Source organism: Podarcis melisellensis (genome assembly GCF_964234715.1).
Source record: "Podarcis melisellensis genome assembly, chromosome: 5".
Classification (NCBI taxonomy): domain Eukaryota; kingdom Metazoa; phylum Chordata; class Lepidosauria; order Squamata; family Lacertidae; genus Podarcis; species Podarcis melisellensis.
In genome coordinates, this window is record NC_138537.1 from 52,797,341 (window position 1) to 52,822,458 (window position 25,118).

The window sequence follows — 25,118 nt, forward strand, 5'->3', positions numbered from 1 at the left end:
ATATTTTCCAAATATGACAACTCTGTCTGATTTTTAATGCATTAATTTGGTAATCCATTGATAGGTAGAAATTCGTATTAACTCTGTGTTATTAATGCATGATATAGGTATCTGACTTCTCCAAGGACTTTGTTTATATGTCACTTGTAAAGCTGTTCTTTCCTAATGACCTCATCCAGCTGGACACAAGACTAACTCTTTCTACCACAGTTGTGATGAGCAGAACAGCTATCTTTTCTGTGCATTGACTGGCCAAATATTTTCTAATATGAATTTTCAAAAGAGAAAGCCAAAAGTCTGGGGCGGGGGCAGAGTGGAGATCTTGGCAGGGCCCTAATGTTTTTGCTGGTTTTGTATATGTATGATTACACATACATTTGGAATAGTGCAGGCAGCTTTTGGACCAGACCTAGTATTTACATTCGTTTTGCTATTTCCCATAATATTATTTAGACAAAGGGTTTTGATGAGGCAGGTTCATACAGCTCCTTTTGGGGTTGTACTGTGGCAAATAATCTCTTGTTCCAGCACAGCTAGGGATGGACTATGCATGGTTCCTGTTTTCTGACAGTTGTGGCCTCCTTTTTATAGGTCTTTAAATTTGTTTGGGGGGGAATGTATAGCTCTTTTGCCTGTTTGGGGGTGGGTTTCTGAGCATCGTCAGTTATTCTTCTGCAAAAGGGGTGTTTTGTACTGCCCACAGCAATTTATTCATGCAAGGCCAAGAAGATGTGCTCATGATTCCTCATCCAACCACTGTACATCAATAACACAAAACCTTGAACACTCTGCACATGCGTGCATCTGCGTCCCACAGCTGAGATGTGTGGAAGAATAGGAAAGATGTGAACTGAATACAATAAAGAACTTAATCTCAATCTCTTTTCTACTCCTGCAGGGGGTGGAGGAAAGCGCAAAGGGAAAAGCAAAAAGTGGAAGGAAATTCTGAAGTTTCCACATATTAGTCAGTGTGATGATCTTCGAAGAACAATAGGTAAGAACCGTTTTCTTTGTTTTGCTTTTCTCATGTCTTTTATCAACACCCTTTCATGTAGGAAGTTGTGGGAGGCTTGGCTTTAATATGAATCCTAGGGAATTATGATTAAACCAGCTCATCATTTTGCCTCCAAGGTAACATTTTAAACTTCTTAGCATCTTTTAATTAAGGCCTGATTTATACCCCAAAATGCAAGAAAATGATTGAGGCTTATTCATGGAAGGCTTTTTGAGTCTCACCCACCCATGTTTACAAGTACCTAAGATGCTTGATGCCACATTAATTTTAGCAAGGCAGCAATCAATGGCCTGGACTGATTCCTTGCTAGCAGGTTCACCTTGCATATGAATGGTTCAGTGCGCATGGATTTGCATTCATGGCTGCATGGGGATATCTTGCATAAGTATCTTGCCCTTGTGGCTTGTATAAATTATGTGCTAGATTGAATAAGGTGGGTTTTAGGTAGTGTGGGACATTCTATCTGTTACTGCAGGCATCCCTGTATAGGGAAGTTTTTAATGATATCTTACTGTGTTTTCATATGTTGTAAACTGCCCAGAGTGGTCAGGGCAACCCAGTCAGATGAGCAACATATAAATAATAAATTGTTATTGTTGTTATCCCATTTTCTTTTTTGTAACTGTGAGCTGAAAAGTGAAAGGTTTATATACAAGGCAGAAACCACTGAAGACATTCCTTCATCCCATCTACATTTCTTTTTTAGGAGTTTTGCCTAATGGATATCACACTTTATTTGATCTTTGAGTTGCAGCCTCCCCAGCCCTATCGCAAACTACTGTCCTCGAGTTTAAAAGCAGTTTTGCACTTATTCATATCCAGTTGTCTTCCCAGAAGCACATACATAGGGTTATTTTGATCTCCCAGTGGCGCTGAGATACTAGACCATCAGAGAGAGTGGCTGCTTAAAGGGCTACCCAATGAGCTGAAGGAAGTTCAGGTCTTCCTGGTCAAAGACAAATACCACCCCAACCTCTCTCAACCTGGTACCCTGCAGAACCAGTTGGACATGACTCCCATCCTTCCTGACCATTGCTGGCTAGGTCTGATGGAAATTTTCATCCAAAAACATCTAGAGAGCATCATGTTGGGGAAGGCTTCTCTGTCCATTACACCACTGGTGGGTACACCATGGATCATGATACACCAGACCATCACACTGACATATCAAGGGCACTACGAGCTTCTTCTCATTGCTAGCCTTGATTGTAAGTGGAGGCTGAGGTCCCTGGCTCTTTTCTGTCCTGGGACTGTTTTGGTGGTGGCAGCACACAATCCTGGAACAGAGCACAGCTATGGGACCCTAGCTTTCAGTTGCATGGCTTTGCTAAAGCTAAGACCAAGGAGGGAATTTCTGTGTCCTAGCACCTGTCTAGAATGCTGTGCCACTAGTCTAAATTAGACTGTTCTGTGTCATTGCGGGACTTGCTAATAAAGGATTGATACCTGCGCTGCAGTCTCAGTTCCTCAGCTGTGTGGTTGGGATTTGGAATGAAATCTGCACAATTCTGTTGATGTTCCTTTAGTGAAATGCTTGGAATCTTCATTTATTTTGCAGGTGTACTTTACTTACTTTAAATAAAATTGAATAGGCAAAAGCTGATGATTGTGATTTTTGATTTTTGATTAACATTAATTACTTTAAAAAGAAACATCTAATAAACCAAGATTCCCCACCCCCGCCACACACACATCAAAATGGTGAAGGTGACAAAAAGGCTGATGAGTTGTGTTACCCTTAATTAGTTCAAGAAATGTAGCTGATTTAGTCTTAAATAGCATTATCAACATTGAAATAAAGATTTTCTTAACTATTTAAAGTTGAAGCCTTCCTGCTTCAGTCTGATTAATCTCTGGCTACGTGTTTATAATAATATACTGATTAACCTCTGGTTATGTACAGTCGTACCTTGGTTTTTGAACAGAATGCATTCCAGAAGTCAATTCAACTTCCAAAACATTCAGAAACCAAGGCGCAGCTTCCAATTCGCTTCCAATTGTTTCCAGGCATGCTGGAAACAATAGCAGAAGCTGCATTGGACATTCGGCTTCCAAAAAAGTCCGAAAACCAGAACACTCACTTCCGGGTTTTGGTCGCTCGGGAGCCAAAACGTACGAGTACCAAGGCATTCAACTACCAAGGTACGAATGTATTTATAATAATTTCACAAGGAAGATGAAAACAATTGTGAACTCATAACTGTTCAATTGTAACTCTAACCTCTTGGATTTCTAACCTGTAGATTTCTGATCGAGAAAACCAGTGCCAGCAAGTGCTGTGCTACAGTGTCATTATTATGATCATTTCCAGGCAAAACGGTGAATGATAAGTTGAGAAACAAAGTAGGGCCTCGCTTTCAGGCTTGCAGCTATTTCTTATTGTGCTGACAAGAAGCGTGGCCTGTACAAAAGCAAGGGTATTTCCCCACATTTATCAAAGGGAGCTCAGATTAGCTCCAAATGAAGTTCCTGTGGCTGGTTTCCCAGCATGTTAACTCAGTAAACATGGGGAAAGATGCTGATTTTGTGGCAGTGCGATGATCACATGCAAACAGTATTTTGTTAGATGGTTACATGAGTCAACCACTGCAAAATGCTATAAAGCATTCTTGTTGGCTAATTCTGGGTGGTGGCAGGGGGTGGGGGAGCGGAGGGACTCAAAAGGACTCCTATCTGCAGCAAAAAACACCCCCCAAAAAACCAAATAAAATCCAGCACGGATTCAATTGCAGAATTAGCAGGCACAGGGCCATGATGGCCTCCAAACTATGGGTCATTAATATAACAAAGGAAGTGGCTCTTCTGGAGAAAAGGGAACAGATAGCACTGAGAAACTCTGCAGGTAATGAGAGGCAGCAGTTGGTCACAACTCCCAGGTTAGATTGTGTGTAAGGCATTCTTCAGCAACCTGGTGCCCTTCAGATGGGACCATAACTGCCATCAGCCTCAGCTGGCCCAAGGCAACATTTGATTGTGGTTAGGAAGAAATTAAGTAAGCACAAGAAAAGCCTAAATAACGAGCATTAGTTATGATGCTTTTCAGGTCTTCTATAGGCACTCCTCGTAGATTTCCATACCTCCAGCTATCTAGAAATTCAAAAATGATCCAAAAGTTGCAATGAGACACTGCGTGCTGGTTTCGCCACATCACAGGAAACTGCAGACTTGCCCAGATGGGCTATCTCACACCCATTGTCTTTGTCATTGCAGCGCACTTCCTTCCAGATGCATAACTTGCCCGTTAAGTGGTGACTGTTAAAAAAACCAAAAAACCTCACTATCTTGGGGGTGATAGTTTCTTTTCCTGCCGTGTTGTGCATTCGTCAATTTAATAAAGCATATGGGAGTGCCAGGTTTAAGTTTATTGTCTTAGTTGGCTGGTCCTAAATCTACAAAGCTGGTGGGTTCAATATAGCCCCTGGTTGGCCAAGTGATCCAATAGGAAGTTCTGTTTTTTTCACTTAACAGTGATAAGAAATCACCCACCTGGGGCAAATGCTGTACGTCATGGTTCCTCCAGTTCTTGCAATTCCAACAAATGTCCTGGGCACCCTGGTGAATCCTTTGAAAGAACTATGTCATTCAATAACAGCTTTAATACCACATGAACTAGGGCTTTGCTATGACTAAACGCTATTGTTTCGCCATTCTTGGATCTCTTCTCTTCAAATACTTGAAGCTCAAATATATTTTCTTTGAACACCATCCCAGTATTGGATGAACTGTGGACTGTTTTCCACCATTGCGAGCTTTATTGCAGTGCATGGAATCAAGTGAAAAATGTCATTTTTCATAATACCATCAGAGAAAGTATGTGAAAAACAAGCCGTTTTCTGCATCTGGGGAGGCTGAAAACCTAACACTGAACGAACAGGCTGACTGTACTTGACAGGTTCCAGGACTTCAAGGGGTCACAGGGGAAATGAGTTTTAAATGATCTCAGCCCACATTCTATTTGCAGCATTTATTTCACAAAACTTAATCCATTAAGGATTACTTTGGCAGTGGACAACTAGAGAGGAACCAAGAAAGCTATTGCTCTTTTCCCATTAGGGGGCAGGCAACAAAAAACCCATCTCCTCCCCTACGTAAAACTAGAGAACCCATATTTGACAACTTTGCTCAAATGAAGCTTAGAACTAATACCACTAAGTAGCTCATTTTATTTTATTTGTGGTCAAGAGTAGTAAATTTCCTACAGTGAATTCCCATGTGTGTGGTGCTCAGTGTTACAACATACACTGAACATGCTCCAAAATCCTAATACAATCATGGGCAGGGGGGGAATGGCCTTTTGTTTATCACTGAAAACAATAGGGGCGTTTGTTGGGAGTTTCTGGGCCTGTCATGATCTTATTTGGTAATACGAGTTACTGACTCTTAATTAGTATTTATGCAGAATGCTTGAAATTAGAAGGCGGTGCCTTAGTGCTCTATATTCATGCTGAGATATATCAGCTGACTGTTAAGTAAACTGTCTTTGAAAGGAATTTAAGGGACCTGACGTGCAAGATCTGTGCAGGGGGGAAGATGAAGAATTCAAGTGCAGCGGCATCTGTGGAGTGGAGGCTGGTCCATTTGGGTGAATGGGGCGCTGTCTGACTCACCTCAAGCCTGCTCCCAGCCAGCCCCACTTGGCTTGCCCTACAACCAGTCCAGGGATTATCACTGGCTGACAGCCTTCTGCCTCCTCAGTTTCAGGCCACATATTTAAAGCACTGGGATCCCACCTGAGACAGTCATGGCTTTCCCCATAGTTTGTCAAGAGTGCTGTCAGTTGTTAGGAGACCTCTATTCTACTCCCAGAGCTACAATTCCCTGAGTGGTTTTACTATCACTCCCTCTTCTCAGGGAACTCTAGAAACTGTAGCTTTGTGAGGAAATGGACAACTTTCAGCACCCTCAATAAACGTCAACTCCCAGAATTCTTTGGAGGAAACTGTGAGGGTTCAAAGTGGTATTCTATTACTTTACCTGTATGGTGGGAATGTGGCATCAGTGTTTCCTTTGCAGAGCTCACCAGGGAAGAGGTTGGGGACAACACTAGAATTAGTTGGCTGTCTGACATTAAATCTGGCTCTGCTTGTCATTAAATTTGACTACAACTTGACTGACTGCCTTCGCACCTCCCAGTCCTAATCAATACCACCCACCACTGCAGGTATGTGGGAGGGACTGTGGTGGGAGTGGGCAGATTTGCACCTCAGAATCAGTAATTTTTTTTGGGGGGTCACAACTGTCCCACCCCAGAATTGTGGCACTGATCCAAATCAGCCCTGTCCTGATTTTTAGGAAAATCAAAAGACATTGGGAGCCACAGCGACAAGTCTCCTACCTCCCTAATATTTATTGCTTGAGGGAGCAAGAGAGCACAAAGTCGAGCTTTGTGGAAACGTGGAATCCATATTCAGTTCTGGAGCATTTACCACAAGTGGCTGAGGAACAATGTTTCATCCTTTCAGTCCTTGCTGCGCAAGGTGAAATTTCACATTGTGCTCAGTTTATATATTGAATAGTGACCTCTAGCCTTCTCATTTTTTGTGGGTTAGTGCCATGAGACCCTGGGGGATTTAATACTTCCTGTACTGCAGACTTTCTTTGGTTTTGCTGCTGTTACTACCTCCTTGGCCATCTGTTTCTGCACACACTGAAATACTGTTGCGTCACAGACTCAGCAATGATATAGTATCATTGCATGTGTACACCACTGAACAGCAATGGTTGACAACCTTTCTTTCTGACATGGTGAGTTTGTGTGTGTGTGATGCATAAACGAGGTCATGCTAATCAAACACATGTGTTATCTCAGAGCGAAATACAAAAGGTACTTAGGACAGATTTTACCACTTGGGAAAGCATGTATGAATAATGGCCCCCGTTTATACACAATAACATTTGATTATATGTCACCCTGATAATACCTTTGAAAGGTGTGGTATAACCTAAATAATAAATGATTATACAGACACTCACACACATATACACATGTACAAAAAGTCCCATGCATTTATTCTTTCTGTTAGGAAAGCAAATATGCCATAAAAATTGACACTAGAATTATATGTCAAACTACTATGCCACAGCAGCTTTTACAAACTTCTGATTGATTTGTTCTATGCCTAAAAAGCACTCCTTCTCTGTTCATTTGATTGCCTGCTTTTGAGGGGCTTACTTTGGGGGCAGGGGGAAACGTCATCCTGCCTGTCACTGTATTGAAGTTTTTCTGTTTTGTCCAATTTGAGGCTTGGTTGTCAGTTTACTTTGTGAAATGGCTTCACAATTTGCTCCACAAGGGACAAAACATGCTGTAAATTAAATTTTTAATGGTCTTAGAGGTCCAGATTAATTTAAAACTGCATACTTTAATAATACATTTCTTTTTTTTCCCTTTGGAGGGGAAATCATACCCCACTTAAAATAGAAAATAATACAGTGTTTCTGGTGCAAACACCAAGGATACATGCACTAGATTTGCACATTGCAAAACGAGTCCAAAACAGCCCTAATCTAGCTGTTCGGGATGTGTGCAACAGCTGTGAGTTTGTCAGTTGAAGCATTTGTTTGCAGAATACATTGCATTTGCTGCTCTTGGAGTCCTGTGCTCTTTTAAACACAGTTTCTAGGAGAATGGAGGTGGGGAAGAATACATGCCAGCCAAAATCATGAGTTGTAAAGATTATGGAATGCTTTAATCAAAAACATGCATTCCTGACAAGCTTAGAAGAATATAGGACATCAGCAAGTTATGTGGCAGCTCCCCATCAGAGTTCTTGAGCTGCAGTCCTGTGTGCATGTTGTTGTTGTTGTTTAGTTGATTAGTCATGTCCGACTCTTTGTGACCCCATGGACCAGAGCACGCCAGGCACTCCTGTCTTCCACTGCCTTCCACAGTTTGGTCAGACTCACGTTAGTAGCTTTGAGAACACTGTCCAACCATCTCGTCCTCTGTCGTCCCCTTCTCCTTGTGCCCTCCATCTTTCCCAACATCAGGGTCTTTTCCAGGGAGTCTTCTCTTCTCATGAGGTGGCCAAAGTATTGGAGCCTCAGCTTCAGGATCTGTCCTTCCAGTGAGCACTCAGGGCTGATTTCCTTAAGAATGGATAGGTTTGATCTTCTTGCAGTCCATGGGACTCTCAAGAGTCTCCTCCAGCACCATAATTCAAAAGCATCAATTCTTCGGTGATCAGCCTTCTTTATGGTCCAGCTCTCACTTCCATACATCACTACTGGGAAAATCGTAGCTTTAACTATATGGACCTTTGTTGGCAAGGTGATGTCTTTGCTTTTTAAGATGCTGTCTAGGTTTGTCATTGCTTTTCTCCCAAGAAGCAGGTGTCTTTTAATTTCGGGCCTGCTGTCACCATCTGCAGTGAACATGGAGCCCAAGAAAGTAAAATCTCTCACTGCCTCCATTTCTTCCCCTTCTATTTGCCAGGAGGTGATGGGACCAGTGGCCATGATCTTAGTTTTTTTGATGTTGAGTTTCAGACGAGTAAACCCCATAAAACTAAACAGGACTTGCTTTTAAGGAAACATGTATAGGATTGCACAGTTGGAACATGAGGGTACCAGGTGAGAGGCAATTCTGCAGCCAGGATGCCACTCCTCAGGATGTCTTCTCCCCAGTCACACCTTGTAACAGGTGACTTTCTGCCACAAAGTCCATCCTCTCCTTCACCCTAGACTAGCACAGCCCATAGGTACCTTTTTCTTTTGAGGCAACCCTGATGCTGGAATGCAAGGGGGATTATCTATTTGTACCACAATGGGGGGGGGGGAGGATGGTGTTAGCAGCAGTACCATTTATTACATGGTGGATGAAACTGATTATTTCTAAGATAAATGAGATTTCCTTTAAGAGATTACAATGCTGATTGTGTAATATTGAAGGCGCTAAATGACAAAACCCAAGCATTGTACTGCATAAGAAGTAAGGGGGGGAGGGCTAACTCCTAAAGAGAAGTCAGCCCTTTGCCACCACCTGATGATCTCAGCACCTTGATCAGCAGCAGAACTTGGGGTCTTCTCTTTAAACCATGATTTTGTTTATTCTGTTAACTGGCAATTTATCCACACACACACCCACCCACACACACACACACACACCGCCTTTTCTTGTGAGTATGGAGATTCAAGTGATCTTTGGGTGCTTGCATTCTGAGGAATACATTCCAGCCAAGAGCAGATCTCCAGCTACAGTCATTGACATGTAAACAGCTTTCCTAGTTGACAGATAGGGTGGGAGGGGGGCTATATTGATGTGAGTGGAAACAGATGCCCAAGTGGTGTGTCTTCACAGGTTCCATGTGCCAATGTGTCACTGTCAAAAATAGCAGAGCACACATGAAAAACCTGAGCCATCACAACTCTTTGAGTTGAAAAGGCTGTAAATTCCTTGATTTCATTGGAGATAGGCCAAACAGATCTTGAGGTATGAGTTCCTCAGTCCTTCACCAATATTTTGCCTCTAACATGTCAGAAGACCCCCACAAGGTAAGAAACTAAAAAAAACCCACTTACTGAACAGTATAACCAGTAGGCTACCTTTTGTTTCTGATGTTCGGATAGCACACAGAGAGAGCTACCAGAGATAGGGCAGGAGGAGTGAAAATCAGGTGCCTCACCTTACGCAAGAGGGAGACCTTTTCAGTAGTGCAAAGCTATCAGTGGTTGCAACCCACTGAAAATATGTAGTCCTCCTTACACCTCTCTGAAGACTTTTGATTTTGCTATTTTCAGATTTAAAACTGTAGATCTAGGAGTGGAGAGCCAGTTCGGATGTTGCCGGACACTCCCAAGTCCCAACAACCCCAGCTAGCTTGGCCAATGGGAGTCCTGCAGCGTTTGGAGGGGCACAGGTTCGCTATCCATGCTTTAGATCTTTTGATTTCAGATTTCATTTGTATTCCCCCCCTCCCAAAATTGTTGTTCTTGTTTGCAGCCTGTTTGACTAAAAATAGAGATGGTAAGAACAGCCAGGCCAGAATGAAAGAAACTGGTTTTTAAGAAATATGATCAGGCTTTTCATCTTGTGTGGCTAAAGAGAGGGAGGGAATAGGGAAAGACAGGAATGGTCTTAAGACCAAAAACTTTTTTATATGTATGGCAAGCTCTGGAGTGGAGGGGGAAAGGGCGTAGCACAGATGCCAGTGTGTCCCCTTGAAAAGGGGGGTGAGAGCCGATGCAAAAGTCAGAACGTCTGAAATTGGTGTGATGAATATTGTTTTACAGAAGGTTTTTTGCATTTGACATTTTGAGCATGTGATTTAATAGTGGTTTGGCTGCTTCTAGAAAATAGGAAGAAAATGTTCCTGGCCTTTGGCAGGAGTGAAAGCGACAACCTTCCCAACACCCTCATTTCCTTTAGTTTAAGGTTGGCTTCCAGGGGGTGGGAGGCTGTCGTCACATCATCAGTGAGTTCAAATGAGAACACTGTAGCGCCAAAGAGCCAAAAATCCAGGGAGAGGGAACTGAAAGCAGACAACTTTGTTTCTTTCTTGTGGAGCATGTCCCAGGTATCGCCAGGAAGAAAATCCGCAGTATAGTTTTGCTTTCCTCCATAACAAGTGTCACTCAACATCTGTACCACATTTTGGGATGGCTGGGGTCAGCTCAGCATCTTACAATCCCAAGTCATATAAACTGTGGTCTCTTCAGTTTGCTTTCTGTGCATCTTTCGGAGGAGGCCAAAACACTAGCTTACTGTCTGCCCTGCTTCTGCACTTGGCGTGTTCTTGCTCATGTGTTTAAAACAAGTATTTCAGATGAACCTCTTCTTGGGTGTTTGCATGTAGCACAACTTTCAAGATTTTCCTTTGGAGCAGGAACATTTTTCAAAGAGGGCCAGATTTGATGAAGTGAACATGTGTGAGGGCCGGCTGGAGTAGTTGAGCTTTTTTTAGGATTGAGCTTTTTTTTTTTTTTTTACAATTTTACCCCAAAGCAGACTTTGGACATGCCTGCTTTGGAGGATGCTGACTTCAATACACAATAAAAAATGTAGAAGGCTGCTTCCTAAATACAAATGAACTCTACAGTGGTACCTCAGGTTAAGTACTTAATTCGTTCCGGAGGTCCATTCTTAACCTGAAACTGTTCTTAACCTGAAGCACCACTTTAGCTAATGGGGCCTGCTGCTGCTGCCGCACCCCCGGAGCCTGATTTCTGTTCTCATCCTGAGGTAAAGTTCTTAACCTGAAGCACTATTTCTGGGTTAGCGGAGTCTGTAACCTGAAGCGTATGGAACCCAAGGTACCACTGTACTTCCATGTCTCTGCTCAGGAATGGGGAATCTGTGACCCCCCACTCAGATGTTGTTGAACTCTAACCCCCATTAACCCCAGCCAGCATGGTCAGTGGTCAAGGATGATGGGAGTTATAGTCCAGCTATATTTGGAGGGCCACCTGTTCCTCACCCCACGTAAGAAACTTGAAAACTAGCAAATGCTCTGGAAAGTCTTGGCCTTTAAGACCTGGTTTGTATTTACAGCTTACATGCATCTTAAGGGACGCGGGTGGCGCTGTGGGTAAAACTTCAGCGCCTAGGACTTGCCGATTGCATGGTCGGCGGTTCGAATCCCTGAGGAGGGGTGCACTCCCATCGTTCGGTCCCAGCGCCTGCCAACCTAGCAGTTCGAAAGCACCCCCGGGTGCAAGTAGATAAATAGGGACCGCTTACCAGCGGGAAGGTAAACGGCGTTCCATGTGCTGCTCTGGCTTGCCATATGCAGCTTGTCACGCTGGCCACGTGACCCGGAAGTGTCTGCGGACAGCGCTGGCTCCCGGCCTATAGAGTGAGATGAGCGCACAACCCTAGAGACTGTCAAGACTGGCCCGTACGGGCAGGGGTACCTTTACCTTTACCTTTTATGCATCTTAAAGAAAATGGTGTTAATGCTTTGCTGCAATATGCCTCAATCAGGAACCCATAATGAGGTTTTGCTTTTTACCATTCATGTGTTATTTGTCTGTGTTTTTCTCTAGGAGATGGAAGTCTGTATTCCACTACTGCAAAACGGGTTGATTGAATAGTGTGGCTTCTTGCATTGTGATCTTATTCTTCGTGCGATTTCTTGGATCAATGAATGCAACAGAGGGAGGGCATTGGGGGCGTGGGCATTTTCATTCAATGTTACGATTACACCATTTTGTCTGTAATGAGCATCTATATTCATAGTCTCAGGTCCACATTTTCCCAGCCCTTCAATCTAGGATCTTTTTTGTAACTTGAAATGTCCAAGTATGAGTCCCCACCCACCCACAGATTTACAAACCACAATAAACTTTCGATTCAGCTGTACAATTTTATAAAACAATTGCATTTTCCCCTGCACAACATTAAAATGAGGGGGGCGGGGGAAAGAGAAGTTGATGAAAATATTGGTTCAGTTATTCTGATTTTCACTATTTGTTGCTCTTTAGAAACAATAAGCGATAAAGAAGGCAGGGCATGCGGAAAGGTTGGTCTTTTTGACAAGCAGACCCTGAAACTTGGCATGATAGTTAAGGTCAATATTTGATAGTTGAGCGACCAGCATAAGTCCTAGTATCTGTTAACATTGCTCAATGATTCCAGTTTATTTTTAGCCAGACATAATTAACCTGAATAACTGGTTGCACTTGTAGTATTTTTAGAGAGTTCACATGCTTGTTTAAGTGAACCATTATTTGTTGCTTCCTTGTACTTTGCTGTAAAATTCCTAATAAACTGAACAAGAACAATAGTCAATTGGGCTGGATGTCAACACAAAATGAATAGTGAGAGATATTGTAAATCAAGGGTACTCCAACCTTGCCATAGGGTTCATGCAAACCTAGAAGAAGTGTATGAAAGAAGTCTTTCAAGATACATCTTAGCTGCAGACTAGCGTATTGAAAGTGAACTCGCTTCTTGATGGTTCCCCATTGTTGAAAAGTGTCATGAAATGGACACATGCTGAATCATTTGCGAGATAAATTGAAGGTGAACTAATCCTGGGTGGGTGAGGTATAAGCTCTTGTTGACTTCAACTTGCCAAAAAAATATGGTAATTTGATCTGGTCCTTTCTATCAGTCCCTGCCTTCTTTCATTTTAGCATTTTAAGGAGGGGACCCTGTTAGCTCAGTGGAAGACCATGTGGCTTTTATCCAGAAGACTAGTGCAGCCTGGCACCCCCAAATGTTTTTGGACAACTACTATCAGCCCCAGCCAGCACAGCTATACTGGTTGGGGCAGATGGGAGTTGTAGTCCAAAATGCGTGGAGGGCACCAGGTTGGCAAAGGCTGCCCTAGTGTTTTAAGGTAACAGAGCTAGAAGAAGAAGCTATATAGACTTGAGACCTTGAGAAGTCTCTGTCTTTCAGAATGTGTGTTGTACTGGCTGAATGGCTCAGTTGGTTAGAGTATGGTGCCGATAAACCCAAGGCTGCAGGTTCAATCCCTGGATGGGACGGCTGCATATTCCTGCATTGCAGGGGGTTGGACTAGATGATCCTCAGGGTCCCTTCCAACTTTACATTCCTATGATTCTGTGTAGACCAACAGCCTGATGTGATACAGTGGTGCCCCGCAAGATGAATGCCTCGCAAGACGGAAAACCCGCTAGACGAAAGGATTTTCTGTTTTGGAGGTGCTTCGCAAAACGAATTTCCTATGGGCTTGCTTCGCAAGACGAAAATGTCTTGCGAGTTCCTGCAGGGTTTTTTTCCTTCCCCCCCTTTTTCCCAAGCCGCTAAGCCACTTATCAGCTGATCCGCTAAGCCGCTTAACAGCTGATCCGCTAAGCCGCTTATCAGCTGATCCGCTAAGCCGCTTATCAGCTGATCCGCTAAGCCTGCTAAGCCGCTAATAGCGCTAATCCGCTAAGCCGCTAATGGGCTTGCTTCGCAAGACGAAAAGACGAAGAGACTCGCGGAACGGATTCTTTTCGTCTTGCGAGGCACCACTGTACTAAGCAACTCATTATATTTGCACATTCGTCAGTTTTACTAGATAAAAAGACTATAGCCCTTTCACTTTTTAATGTAATGGTTCTTTAATCCACTTTTCAGGATAAATTATCCTCCCAAGGCAGTTTGCTTGGCACAGCATTTATCCCTCCAGCAAACTTAGGATCATGGTGGCAGCTGTATATTGTTGCAGAATGCAACTGTCTGTCTTCTTATATAGGATTTTTCAGTTTGTTAGTTTTTTTGTTTGTTTGTTTCAAGTATTTTAACACTGCTTTTCAATCATAATTCCAGGGCAATGATTTCTGTTTTCTTACGAGTCATAGGGTGGTAAGGGGCTGCAAAGATAATGTAATCTAATTTCCTGCTAAATGTAGATAAATGAACTTCCATCCTCACCTTAAAAAATCAACACCACTGAATGGAGGAAATCCCATACCTTTCAAGGCAACTCATGAGAGGTAAATTGCTGGAAGATATTAGACTCTAGTATTAAAATGTTTCCACTGATGCTTTCTCAGTATTGGCCAAAGCTGTATTTTATAGTTTTTCTTCTAAAATGGTCCCTTCAGTTCTACTTCTTATTGAATGTGGCTAGTTCTGCCTATGATGGATGTACCTTAGCCTCACTTCAGCTGGTGATTCTGGGCTCGCCAACTGGCATAACAATGCCTTTTATATCCCAAATGCAGTACTGTATTCTAATTTATTTTAAAGAGATTCTGAGTGCAAAACTATATTTGTTTTGTTTTAAGCAACAAGTGTCTCAAACAATTCCACAAGTAGGGTGGGGGGTATTTGAGCTGGAAAGAGGACTTCATCTTTTACCTCATCCTTTTCACTCTGTCCCTCTCATCTCCACCTTGGACTCCAGAACTGACTTACTTGATAGAAACAAAGATGCCTTACTGCTTGCTTACTCATCATGGCCATCTGCTGCATGGGTGGGGAACCTGCAAGCCCATGGGCCAAACTTGCTCCACCGGAGTTCCCAGTTTCCAACCCCACCTGTCAAAATTTGGCCCACCAGGGTTGCAGAGATAGGAGCCCAGGCCATTAGCTAGGGAAGGTTCTCCACCCCTGATTTTCCTGTCATGGGTCACACACTATGGACCATAGTTTTCACTGGCCTGTGAATGCACTCGAATGCTAACTTCTGCAGGAAGGGTAACTGCTTTGAGGAAGTTCAAAGCGGATGCTTAAGTGAGCAACCTTTTCATTTTCATTACAGCAGTTGCCGCTGGCAGCAATAGTGCCTGAACAGTTCCTGCTTATGGACTCTTTCTGGTTATTTTTACTGTTGTTTTCACTCTTGAACGAGCCCCCGAAAAGGGAAACAATGCGGCGTTGTCTATTTGCGAGAGGCCTTCGCAATTTTCAGAACACTTGAACTTTTTTTCTTTTTTTCTTTTTCTTGAGCCTTAAATAAAGAAAGGAGATTTCAAGGGCAGCTGTTCAAAATGAGACGCCTTCCTCAAGAAACCCAGGATTCACTGTGGGGAGCAAAGTGTCGGGCGTGTGCTGCTTGCTGCCTTCCCCCCCTCCCCACTTTCTTCTCCTTCTCCTTGCTTCACAAATGAGATCAGTGGAAAGTGCAAAGGGAAGGGCACGGAGACGGCAAAATCTATTGGAGGAAATGTACTTTTCCATGCCTGTCTGGCTTGCTGGGCCGCACATTCCTCTCTACCTGATGACAGTATTATATGCTCGGTTGTGGTGGTAGTTCGGCAGTTGCCCAAAGCAGCAGATCCCAGGTGCCAATGAAACTTTCCATTGACAGGGGCGGGTTCAAGACTAGCTGTAACAATAACTTGAAACACTTTATTGCTATCGTAGCACAAGGCTTTACTGGGAGGAATATTTTCAGCAAGCATCATTACTCCCCCAAACCTTAAATTCCTATAGCTGTATCTTTACTACATACCTGAACACAGGAACTCATTACTTAGAAAGAAATACATTGAGGTTTATTGATGTTTCATATTTTTGCTGTTGCTGGCTTTTTACAGGCCTGGTCGGTGACTCAACCTTGAATTTTTTGAAGTTGGGCTGTCCTGGGAGCTGTAACCTCAGAAGCCCTTGCCATGTGTTGAGTGCAAAGAGATCTCGAGGAAGCTGTGCTTTCTGTTAGAATCAGCTCAGCGCTGGTGTGTAAGAGCAATTGTTCTTGGGGAGATGTAGGAGTATATGCACGTGTGCAAATGCCGATATGTACGCACACAGTCTTAAAATAGACAACTCCTACATTGTACAAATTAAGTTTAGTCTAATGAGGGGCAGAGGAGCTGCACAGTAAACAAAGATGAACGTGTTTTGTATAGGCTACAAGTTTAGTTTATTTTTTCCATTTGGGAAACTTCTTATTCCCAAACAGCTTTGGAGCAAGCAGTGTGGAAGGTTATCTCCCTTTTTGTCAATCTGTCCATCCTTTAAGATGTTAGCTGTGTTAGCTCCCTGTTTATGGAATTTGCTGCCCCAAGAGATTGTTGTTGTTGTTGTTGTTTAGTCGTTTAGTCATGTCCGACTCTTCGTGACCCCATGGACCAGAGCACGCCAGGCACTCCTCTTTTCCAGTGCCTCCCGCAGTTCCATCAAATTCATGTTGGTAGTTTCGAGAGATTAGGTGGGGTTATCTCCATCTTTATTTTGTATCCCAGGAAATGGCAATGTTCCTTTTAAAACAGGAATTTGAAGGTGTTGCTGTTTTAATGTATGTATTGCTTGGTGCTGCCCTTTGTATTCGTGCCTTTTTAATTTATCAATTTGTACACTACAGTGGTACTTGAAGTTCATACGCAAATGGGCACACGCACATATGCACATAATAAACTAACAGGATCCCGTGGTTCTACATTGCCTTCAAATGTGTTGTTTCAAAACAATAGGAACATAGCCTATTCTTGCTTATTGCCACCTTCCCCCCCCCCCTAGTTTACCAGTTGCTGGAAACTGTGGGAGGGGAAGGTGCTCTTGATTTTAGGTTCTGCTTGCAAGCTTCCCATTGGCCACTATGAGAGCACTTGACTAGATGGACCATTGGCTTAATCCAGCAGGCTCTTCTCATGTTCTTACATAGTCCACTGATTTGTGTTTTAATGTTTAGATTGTGGTGGCGTTTATATTTACATTTATGCGTACAAGCCATTTCAAACAGTTCGTTTATGGAAAAGCAGTAAAAAGAATTTGAATAAATCTTCAGGAGCAAACTAGGTTTTGCACCCTTCGCACAATTATTTGAATGTTTGTTATCACGGCCACATGTCTCTTGATCCGGATCTCATCTGTGCCAATGGAAGCTTTCCTTCCACTGCAGTTAAGAAGTGCAGGAAATCCCATCCAGATTGGGACTGTAGCAGAAGGCTTATTCCTCTCCTAACCTGGGAACTACAGCTCCCTTTGCCTGTTTCCAGCTGGGGTTTATGGGCAGTGAAACATGAGAAGGGCACCAGGTTGGGGAAGGCTGCTACATACCATTCTTGTATATTCTGTGTTGCCATATTGGAAGGTCCAATAAGAGTGCCAGATATAGATCAGTGGGAATGACATCATTGTTTTCCAACTCTGATGGGTGTCTTCCTCATCCCACCCCCAGTAAGGTGACTGTATGCATCCATTTAGCATGACCTTCCCTCAGGCCTCACTTTACTGGGCAGACTCATATCCTAGGACGTCATGTGACCTCTATTGGAATTCTTGTGACTTCTCCCCCCCTCCCTTCCTTGACCTCCCCCGGCTTCTCCCACCAAGTACCTCTAAGTAGTCTTGCAGACTCCTTTTTTTTTCAAGGTTGAAAATTAGTTGCAATATGTTTCCTTCAGTTTCCTGGAACTGGAAATGTTTGCTTTGTGCCACATGCAACAACAGTCCCAGAACCATTTTAAGCATTCAGAGTAGAGCCTTGCCCTGAAATACTCTGTAAGCGGATATCATCAAACAGAAGATTAAATAAAAACACAAGAGATGAAATAAGTTGTGCATTTCAGTCAAAGGACCTATAAATGGATTGTCCGGAGGTAGAAGAGCTATTTTACTAGTTCCCTTCTTTGACGACAGAGTACTTAACACAGCAGATCTCTGCCAAAACCGCTACAAACATAGACTATAAAACCTTTATTCACACAACTCCAAGGAGCGCCTCAGAACTCGGAGGTGACCTTTAATATTCAACCTTCCCCAACCCACACCCCCAGTCATAGGATTCGTCAACTCCCAAGACTGTCGAAATCTCACCAAGATAAAAACTAAATTACTATTTTACAAGCATTTCACTCTATATCAAAATACAATTTAGGAAGGTACTGCACGATCACGGCGAAGCAACAGTAAAAAGAGAAAAAATATTCAGAGGCAGGTGAACGACATGAATTTATATGGGGTCCTGTCTCATTTGGCATAGGTAGCATGCAGAAATCGTGTCCAGAGGTTACAGCTTTTAGCCCATGGAGGGGGGAAAGGGTGTGCCTTTGCTGCCAACATCCCTACACGCACTGGCTCCACCCTTAATGCAAAGGTCTGAAGGGTTTTTAAAGCATGTTCAAGTTGAACTTTATTATTATTTTATTAATTGCTTTCCACACATACCCACAGCAGAGACCTACTAATCCAGCTGGGAAAGCCTGTGGGAGCCAAAATGCCTCCGCCTGTTTCTGGAAAGTGCAGATGGCAACCTCTTTGACATATCAACTCAACAAGAATGATGATACTCTTACCATTAAAGCCCTAAACTGCCTGGGAGCCTCCCTATTACAGTATCAAGCCACTCCTGCCCTGACCAGGTGGCTTCTAAGCATCTTGAACTGAGTGCTGATGCTCCATTCCAGGCTTCCTCAAACTTGGCCCTCCAGATGTTTTTGAGACTACAATTCCCATCATCCCTGGCCACTGGTCCTGCTAGCTAGGGATCATGGGAGTTGTAGGCCAAAAACATCTGGAGGGTCAAGTTTGAGGAAGCTTGCTCCATTCCATCCAGCGAGGCATCGCCATTGGGGATTATTTCTACTCTTACTCTTCATGAGTCTCGTGTGAAGTGGGGTTGTGGAGATGCAGCTGATTCAGAATTAAGCAGTCATCTGGGATGTTACTCCCAAATCCTTATTCTACTTAAGTTCCATGTTCTGGTGGCTTTATCCTTAAAGTGCTGTACAAACTAAGAATCTGGCATTCTTGAGGTAGTATCTTCTCCCCTCAGGTGAAACTTCAAACTGTCTTGTACAGATAGCCTACTTTATCATGTCACTAACATAATAAAAATGGACCTTTCTCAGTGATGGCCCTCTAGTTTTAGCAATCATTTCCTTTTGAGGTTCTCCAGATTTGAGACTTCAGTAATTTTCAGCAGGCTTTGTTTCAACAAATTTTCAGCAGGTTTTGTTTCAACAATCCCTTTTTGTATACAGTGGTACCTCGGGTTACATACGCTTCAAGTTACAGACTCCGCTAACCCAGAAATAGTGCTTCAGGTTAAGAACTTTGCTTCAGGATGAGAACAGAAATCGTGCTCCGGCGGCGCGGCAGCAGCAGGAGGCCCCATTAGCTAGAGTGGTGCTTCAGGTTAAGAACAGTTTCAGGTTAAGTACGAACCTCCAGAACAAATTAAGTACTTAACCCAAGGTACCACTGTATAGTTAATGTGCCTATTTGGTTTTACTGATCTTTATCATTTTCTGATTATCAGCTTCCACAAATAGTCTTACTGATGTGTTCATTCCTTCCCACTTGAGAACTGTTACACTGAAAGGTAGGCAGTAAAATTTTCTGAACAAGTAAATAATGGAAGCTTTAAAATGCTTAAAGCAGCTTACTTTCTTCTTTGCTGCTGCTGGGCATGACTTGAAAAGTTATGTGCTAAGCCTTCCTACCGCTTTCCAAAATCTGCAGAGATGGCCCTCATAAACATTTCTGGTGCAAATATTTGTACGAAGACATTTGTACAAGTGCGTGTGGGATTCTGCTTTCCAGCAGTATTATAAGAAGGAAAACATCCCTCCAAATGTTTGTAGAAAACAAATTTTAAAAAGGGTTTTGTGGACAACACTGAAGCACATTTAATTTGGAAGCCATTGAAATACTCTCCAAATGCTGTTTGCAATTCTCGCCTGGTTTTTGTCTTGGAACATTTCCATACTGAACGTAATATTTCTGCAATGCATGATGTATATCCCTGTAGCATAATACCATGACTGAAAGGGAAGGATATAAAAAGAAACTAAGAAATGATGCACAAAGCAAACATTGTCTGAATCTAAATAATTAAATTTCATAGATAAAGATGGGAAATGGGCTTTGTTTGTTTTTAAGAGACACAACTGACAAGCAGAAGAAATTAAGCTGGCAGGCCTTAAATACCATTTAAAAGAATTCCATTGTCGAATCCTGATTGCATCTATATTTTTAATTAATCAGACCAGCGTCATGTGCATCAAAGCTGTACCAACTCTGGGGGCTAAGTTAAGGATCTGTCAGAGTTTCCATTATAAAAATCCTGCATTCGGTGGGGAAATAACTCGGGCATAAAAATATGCTCCAGGCTGAAGCTGTACCATAGTAGGTCTAGACAGCTCTGAATTATGCAAGTGTTAATGGACCTCCTCCCAAGAAGCCCTTTCTTTTACTACGCTGCTAACTGAAAATGGTTGCAGTTTAATATAAGAAATTTGACAGACGATTACCTCTTCAAGTGACCTAATAGACTTCATCATGCAGCCCAAATAAAAGTGAAAGTGGATGAAAGATTTACTTGCAGATATGGCAGCAGCATATATTATGGATAGCTTTTTCACAGAGGCTGCTTTCGGAATTAGCTTTCTGCACCTGTGCAATGCTAATGGCACATCCCCTTAGTGTGCAGGCTTGTCTTCAAGACAATGCTCGTGCCTTTCTTTTCCATGGACAGACACTCCACTCCCAAAGTAAAACAAGAGGATTAGTTGTGTTGGACATTTGCAACATGAACCTGCAGAGCTGGCGAGGTGCCCTCCCTCCTGGTCTCCCAGAACATGCAGAGAAATGAAGTCAAGAGGCAAGTTGACAGAGCCTTAGGTTGCTGGGGAAAGAACCAGGGGAGGGACGGTGAGAAGACAGGGACCTTCTGTCCTTGTAGCTGCTTCATTGGGGTAAGACCTGCTGGGAAGGGTTGCTGTGACCACTAGGACTGAACTGTTTTTATTTTATTTTTAATAAATAGTTAACTTTACTGACACCAGAGGGTTTTTTTTTTATTACTGATCTACTCCTGACTCTGGCTCCTTACAGTGCCCAAATGTCAGGGCACCAGGTGGAGTATGTGACACTGGGAAGAGAGGGCTAGTTAGCACTGTTCATTCATTGCACATAACATTTTTATCTAGTCAGTTTCACATCTTAAAATTTCATGGGATGTGGGGAGTGGCAGCAATTAGGAAAAGGAAGTAAAGAGGTGTTTCTTCTCTCGCTTCCTCCATTGCGTTTGTGCAGATGTCCATCTGCTGGTGCTGAATCAAGACTAGTATTGTGGTAGCTTTAAGTCATCCCTGTTGCTTCTCGGTCATTATTGTTGTTGGCTTACGTCTGTCCTGAGAGACAATGGAATGTGCCTCCAGGGGTGAAGTCAAATTGCTGGGGAATCGCAGCGCCTGCTGTGGCTGTTAACTCGTAACTGCTGTGTTAGCAGCTCTAAAGTGACCTCCCTGGGGCGCAAGCTTGGGCAGTATGCATGGAGGTCCTCTCAGCTTTGCTGATGTGGTCCATAGGAAAGCAGAGCAATGTGTTTGGCACCAGTTTCACTGCAGGAGTTGGCAGAAGGAGGTGTTCAAGGCGTCTTTGGGACTCCACTCTGGATTTGTGTAGGGCTTCACTCCTTAGCCTTTTCTTCTCCAGAAGATGTCCCACAAGGCAGCAGATATGGTTTTCCTTGGGGTTTGCTTCCAAAGCCTTTCTCACAAATAAGTATAGCCACAAGGCAGCGGAGGGCTAGGATCAGAGTTGTATATGTTGTTGTTTAGTCGTGTCCGACTCTTTGTGACCCCATGGACCAGAGCACGCCAGGCACTTCTGTCTTCCACTGCCTCCCGCAAACTCATGCTCGTAGCTTCGAGAACACTATCCAACCATATCGTCCTCTGATGTCCCCTTCTCCTTGTGCCCTCCATCTTTCCCAACATCAGGGTCTTTTCCAGGGAGTCTTCTCTTCTCATGAGGTGGCCAAAGTATTGGAGTCTCAGCTTCAGGATCTGTCCTTCCAGTGAGCACTCAGGGGTGATGTATATACACAGCCTTAAATTCAGTGGTGTATTTAGACTTCACCTTAAAGAAATTCACTGATTTTTCCCATGGTGGTTACTGACCCAGTTTAGAGGCATTGGGTGTTAAGTGCTGCCAAGTACCTGTATTTGCCTAATACTAATTACATAGCATTTCTTTTCAATGGTTTGTAAAATGTAGTCCTCTCGATAGGCCAGTTTCCATGGCTTTAAATAGAATACTGAGGTCAGCTCACCACTGACTTGACTTACCCAGGGAGATGGTAGGGTTCACTGTTGACTTAATTGTTTTTGCAAGCAGTCATTTATTTGAAGCAATGAGAATTATTTTCTTTCTAGCATCCTATGAACTTTTGAGGGGAGCAGTCACTCACCTTTTTTACACAACGAAACAATAACTTGCAGTTTAAAGATATTTAAAATGGACTCACTAAATTCCATGGACCTGAGGTGGGATGGACAAGATTGTATATCTTATCAACAGCGGTGAAACAGGTACTGCTGCGGAAGTTGAGAGCCAGTGTGGTCTAAGGGTTGAAGTGTCTGACTAGGACCTGTGTTCCAATTCCCACTCAAGCCATGAAGCTCCCTGGTTGACCCAGGGAAAGTCACTACAGTGGTACCTCAAGTTACGTACACTTCAGGTTACTGTACATACGCTTCAGGTTACACACTCCACTAACCCAGAAATAGTACTTCAGGTTAAGAACTTTGCTTCAGGATAAGAACAGAAATCGTGTTGAAGCAGTGTGGCGGCAGTAGAAGGCCCCATTAGCTAAAGTGGTGCTTCAGGTTAAGAACAGTTTCAGGTTAAGAACGGACCTCCGGAATGAATTAAGTACTTAACCTGAGGTACCACTATATCTCTCTCAGCTTAACCTACTTCTCAGGGTTTTTGTGGGGTTCAAATGAGGATGGGGAGAACTGTACACCACCTTGAGCTCCATGGAGAATATAATAAATAAATAAGTTTCACACTGCTGTCATAGTGGTGGGTTGCACTTACCAGTTACATTCAAACTGGATATTATTATGGCTTCCATAAGCCAGGCTCCAAAGAACTTCACAGCCAGTTCTCTGCACCCAAATCGAATCTGAGCTCAAATAAAGCATCCTTTGTACCCCATGGCAACTGTTCCTTGATGTGGATGGGACTTATCAAAAGAAGTTGGTTTCATGCCATTAGGGTTTACTGTTCAAAGCAGGGGGAAAGTTGACATTCCACCGGGTTTGCGGAAGCCCTTTAACATCCCTAAAGTAGCTCTTTGGATTCTGGCCACAGCATCTGTGCATGTGAGGGGGAAGCTCCTGTAGGTAGAGAGAAATTAACTAGACTTTAGGCCTTTTGTGAACTGAATGCAGGATAATCTTTTGTGCTTAAACCCTATTATTATAGGAGAAATTAAACTCCCTCCCACCCTTAGGCACAGACTGTTGCCACAAGCAATAACACATCTACTCACTTTGCATTTTTACCTAATTCAGTGGTAACAGAGGCAGTGTTTACTGATGCAACCAACACAATGTATAAGCTCTCTTTTTTAAAGAAAAAGGTCCATTTAGAAACTTAAAGCTGGGAAGAAAGCTTTCATCTTTTAAAAGTCAGGGTGGATTAGTGTATGTTCTTTCTTGGATTTACATGGAGACAATTTCAGTTGCATTTGTAATTTGCGTTTGCATGAAAAGGTTGCTGTAAATTTGAGTCTGGCCTTCGAAAATAGAAGGGGGAAGTGAGGCCTAGCAACAGTACGTTTGCTTGGGAAAAGGGGAAGCATTGAGGGCATGGATTGGGGTCAGCTAATAGCCAATCCAAGCCACGCCTTCAAGGACTTTGGGACATCCCTATGGCTTGGAAAGGAGGAGCTTTGAAGGGAGTAGTAGTGCAGAGAAGGGAAGGGAAAAGCAGGGAGCAAATGTGGTGGTTGGTCTGTGGCTGTATCCTGAGCTCTGAATGAGACTCAAGTTATGACCTGACTGGACTTTTGGTCCACACTCATTCTGCTACTCTGCATATGAGTGTGCAGAATATGTGCAGTCTTGCTTTTTTTTTGTTGGGGTGAGTTTTTGTTCCCTTTACTTATTTTGCACAAGAAACATATACTTTTGCAAAGTTTGGGGCTCTTCTGAGATTGTTAAAGCCTAGCTCTTTTGCAGGGGTGGTGCTTCATTTGCTACATCAGCATTGGCACTCATGCCTGAACATCAAAAATAGAAGGAATGACTGGTGCTAGTCTTGAGGCCAGAAAAAGAAGGAAATTTGAATGGGGAAAACCATATGCTGGCTTAAACCGAACACAAAATGGTCCTTATAATGCACAATCATGAATTGGTTAGTTGGCCCGTGACTGAAGATGTGGCTTGAGGATTCCAGCCATAAAGCCCTTAGTCCTCATAGGATGTGTCCTTGCATTAAGTATGGATACATTTTGATCTCATTTTTTCCTGTTTTCAAAGTCCTTAAGTTTGCCAAAACTGAATGGCTGGTTCCTCCTTTGGCACAACCTTTGGGGACAGAGTTAAAGCGAATGCCCAGAACTGGTAGCCTTCAAAATTGCCTACAAAGTGCCACTTAATGGTTTAGTCTAATGTGGGTATACCAAGCCAATTTTGTTTTGTACTCTTAGCATAACTAGGTTCTTTCTGAAGTAACTTTTTTTTGTCTGTCCAGATATATTTATTTGATGCTTTGTATTTCACTTTTCAATAGAGTGATCTTCAAGGAGACTTGCAACAGATTGCAGTAATGCAAAGACAAAGCCCTACACACACAGCCCAGCCCAGCATTCCTTAGTCCTTTGGTGGATGTGGCCAGAGTGTTCTTCCTCCCCTGGCTCTGCAGCTCCTGGACAGTTGAGCAAAGTGTTTTTCCTGTCTGGCAGGGAGATGTAGTAGGCTGAGTGTTGGAGGGGGGGGCAGAGCATACAGAGCAGTCAACTAA

General features: G+C 43.1%; 1 protein-coding gene across 2 annotated transcripts in view; it reads left to right on the plus strand.

Moving 5' to 3' along the window:
• The window catches only part of GRK5 (G protein-coupled receptor kinase 5), a 153,426-nt gene that overhangs the window by 45,502 nt on the left and 82,806 nt on the right, over positions 1 to 25,118 (plus strand). For both annotated transcript variants that reach the window (XM_081912752.1, XM_081912751.1), the window contains exon 2: positions 899 to 994. In XM_081912752.1, the coding sequence (XP_081768878.1) occupies positions 899 to 994 (96 nt within the window). The remainder of the gene's footprint in view (positions 1 to 898; positions 995 to 25,118) is intronic.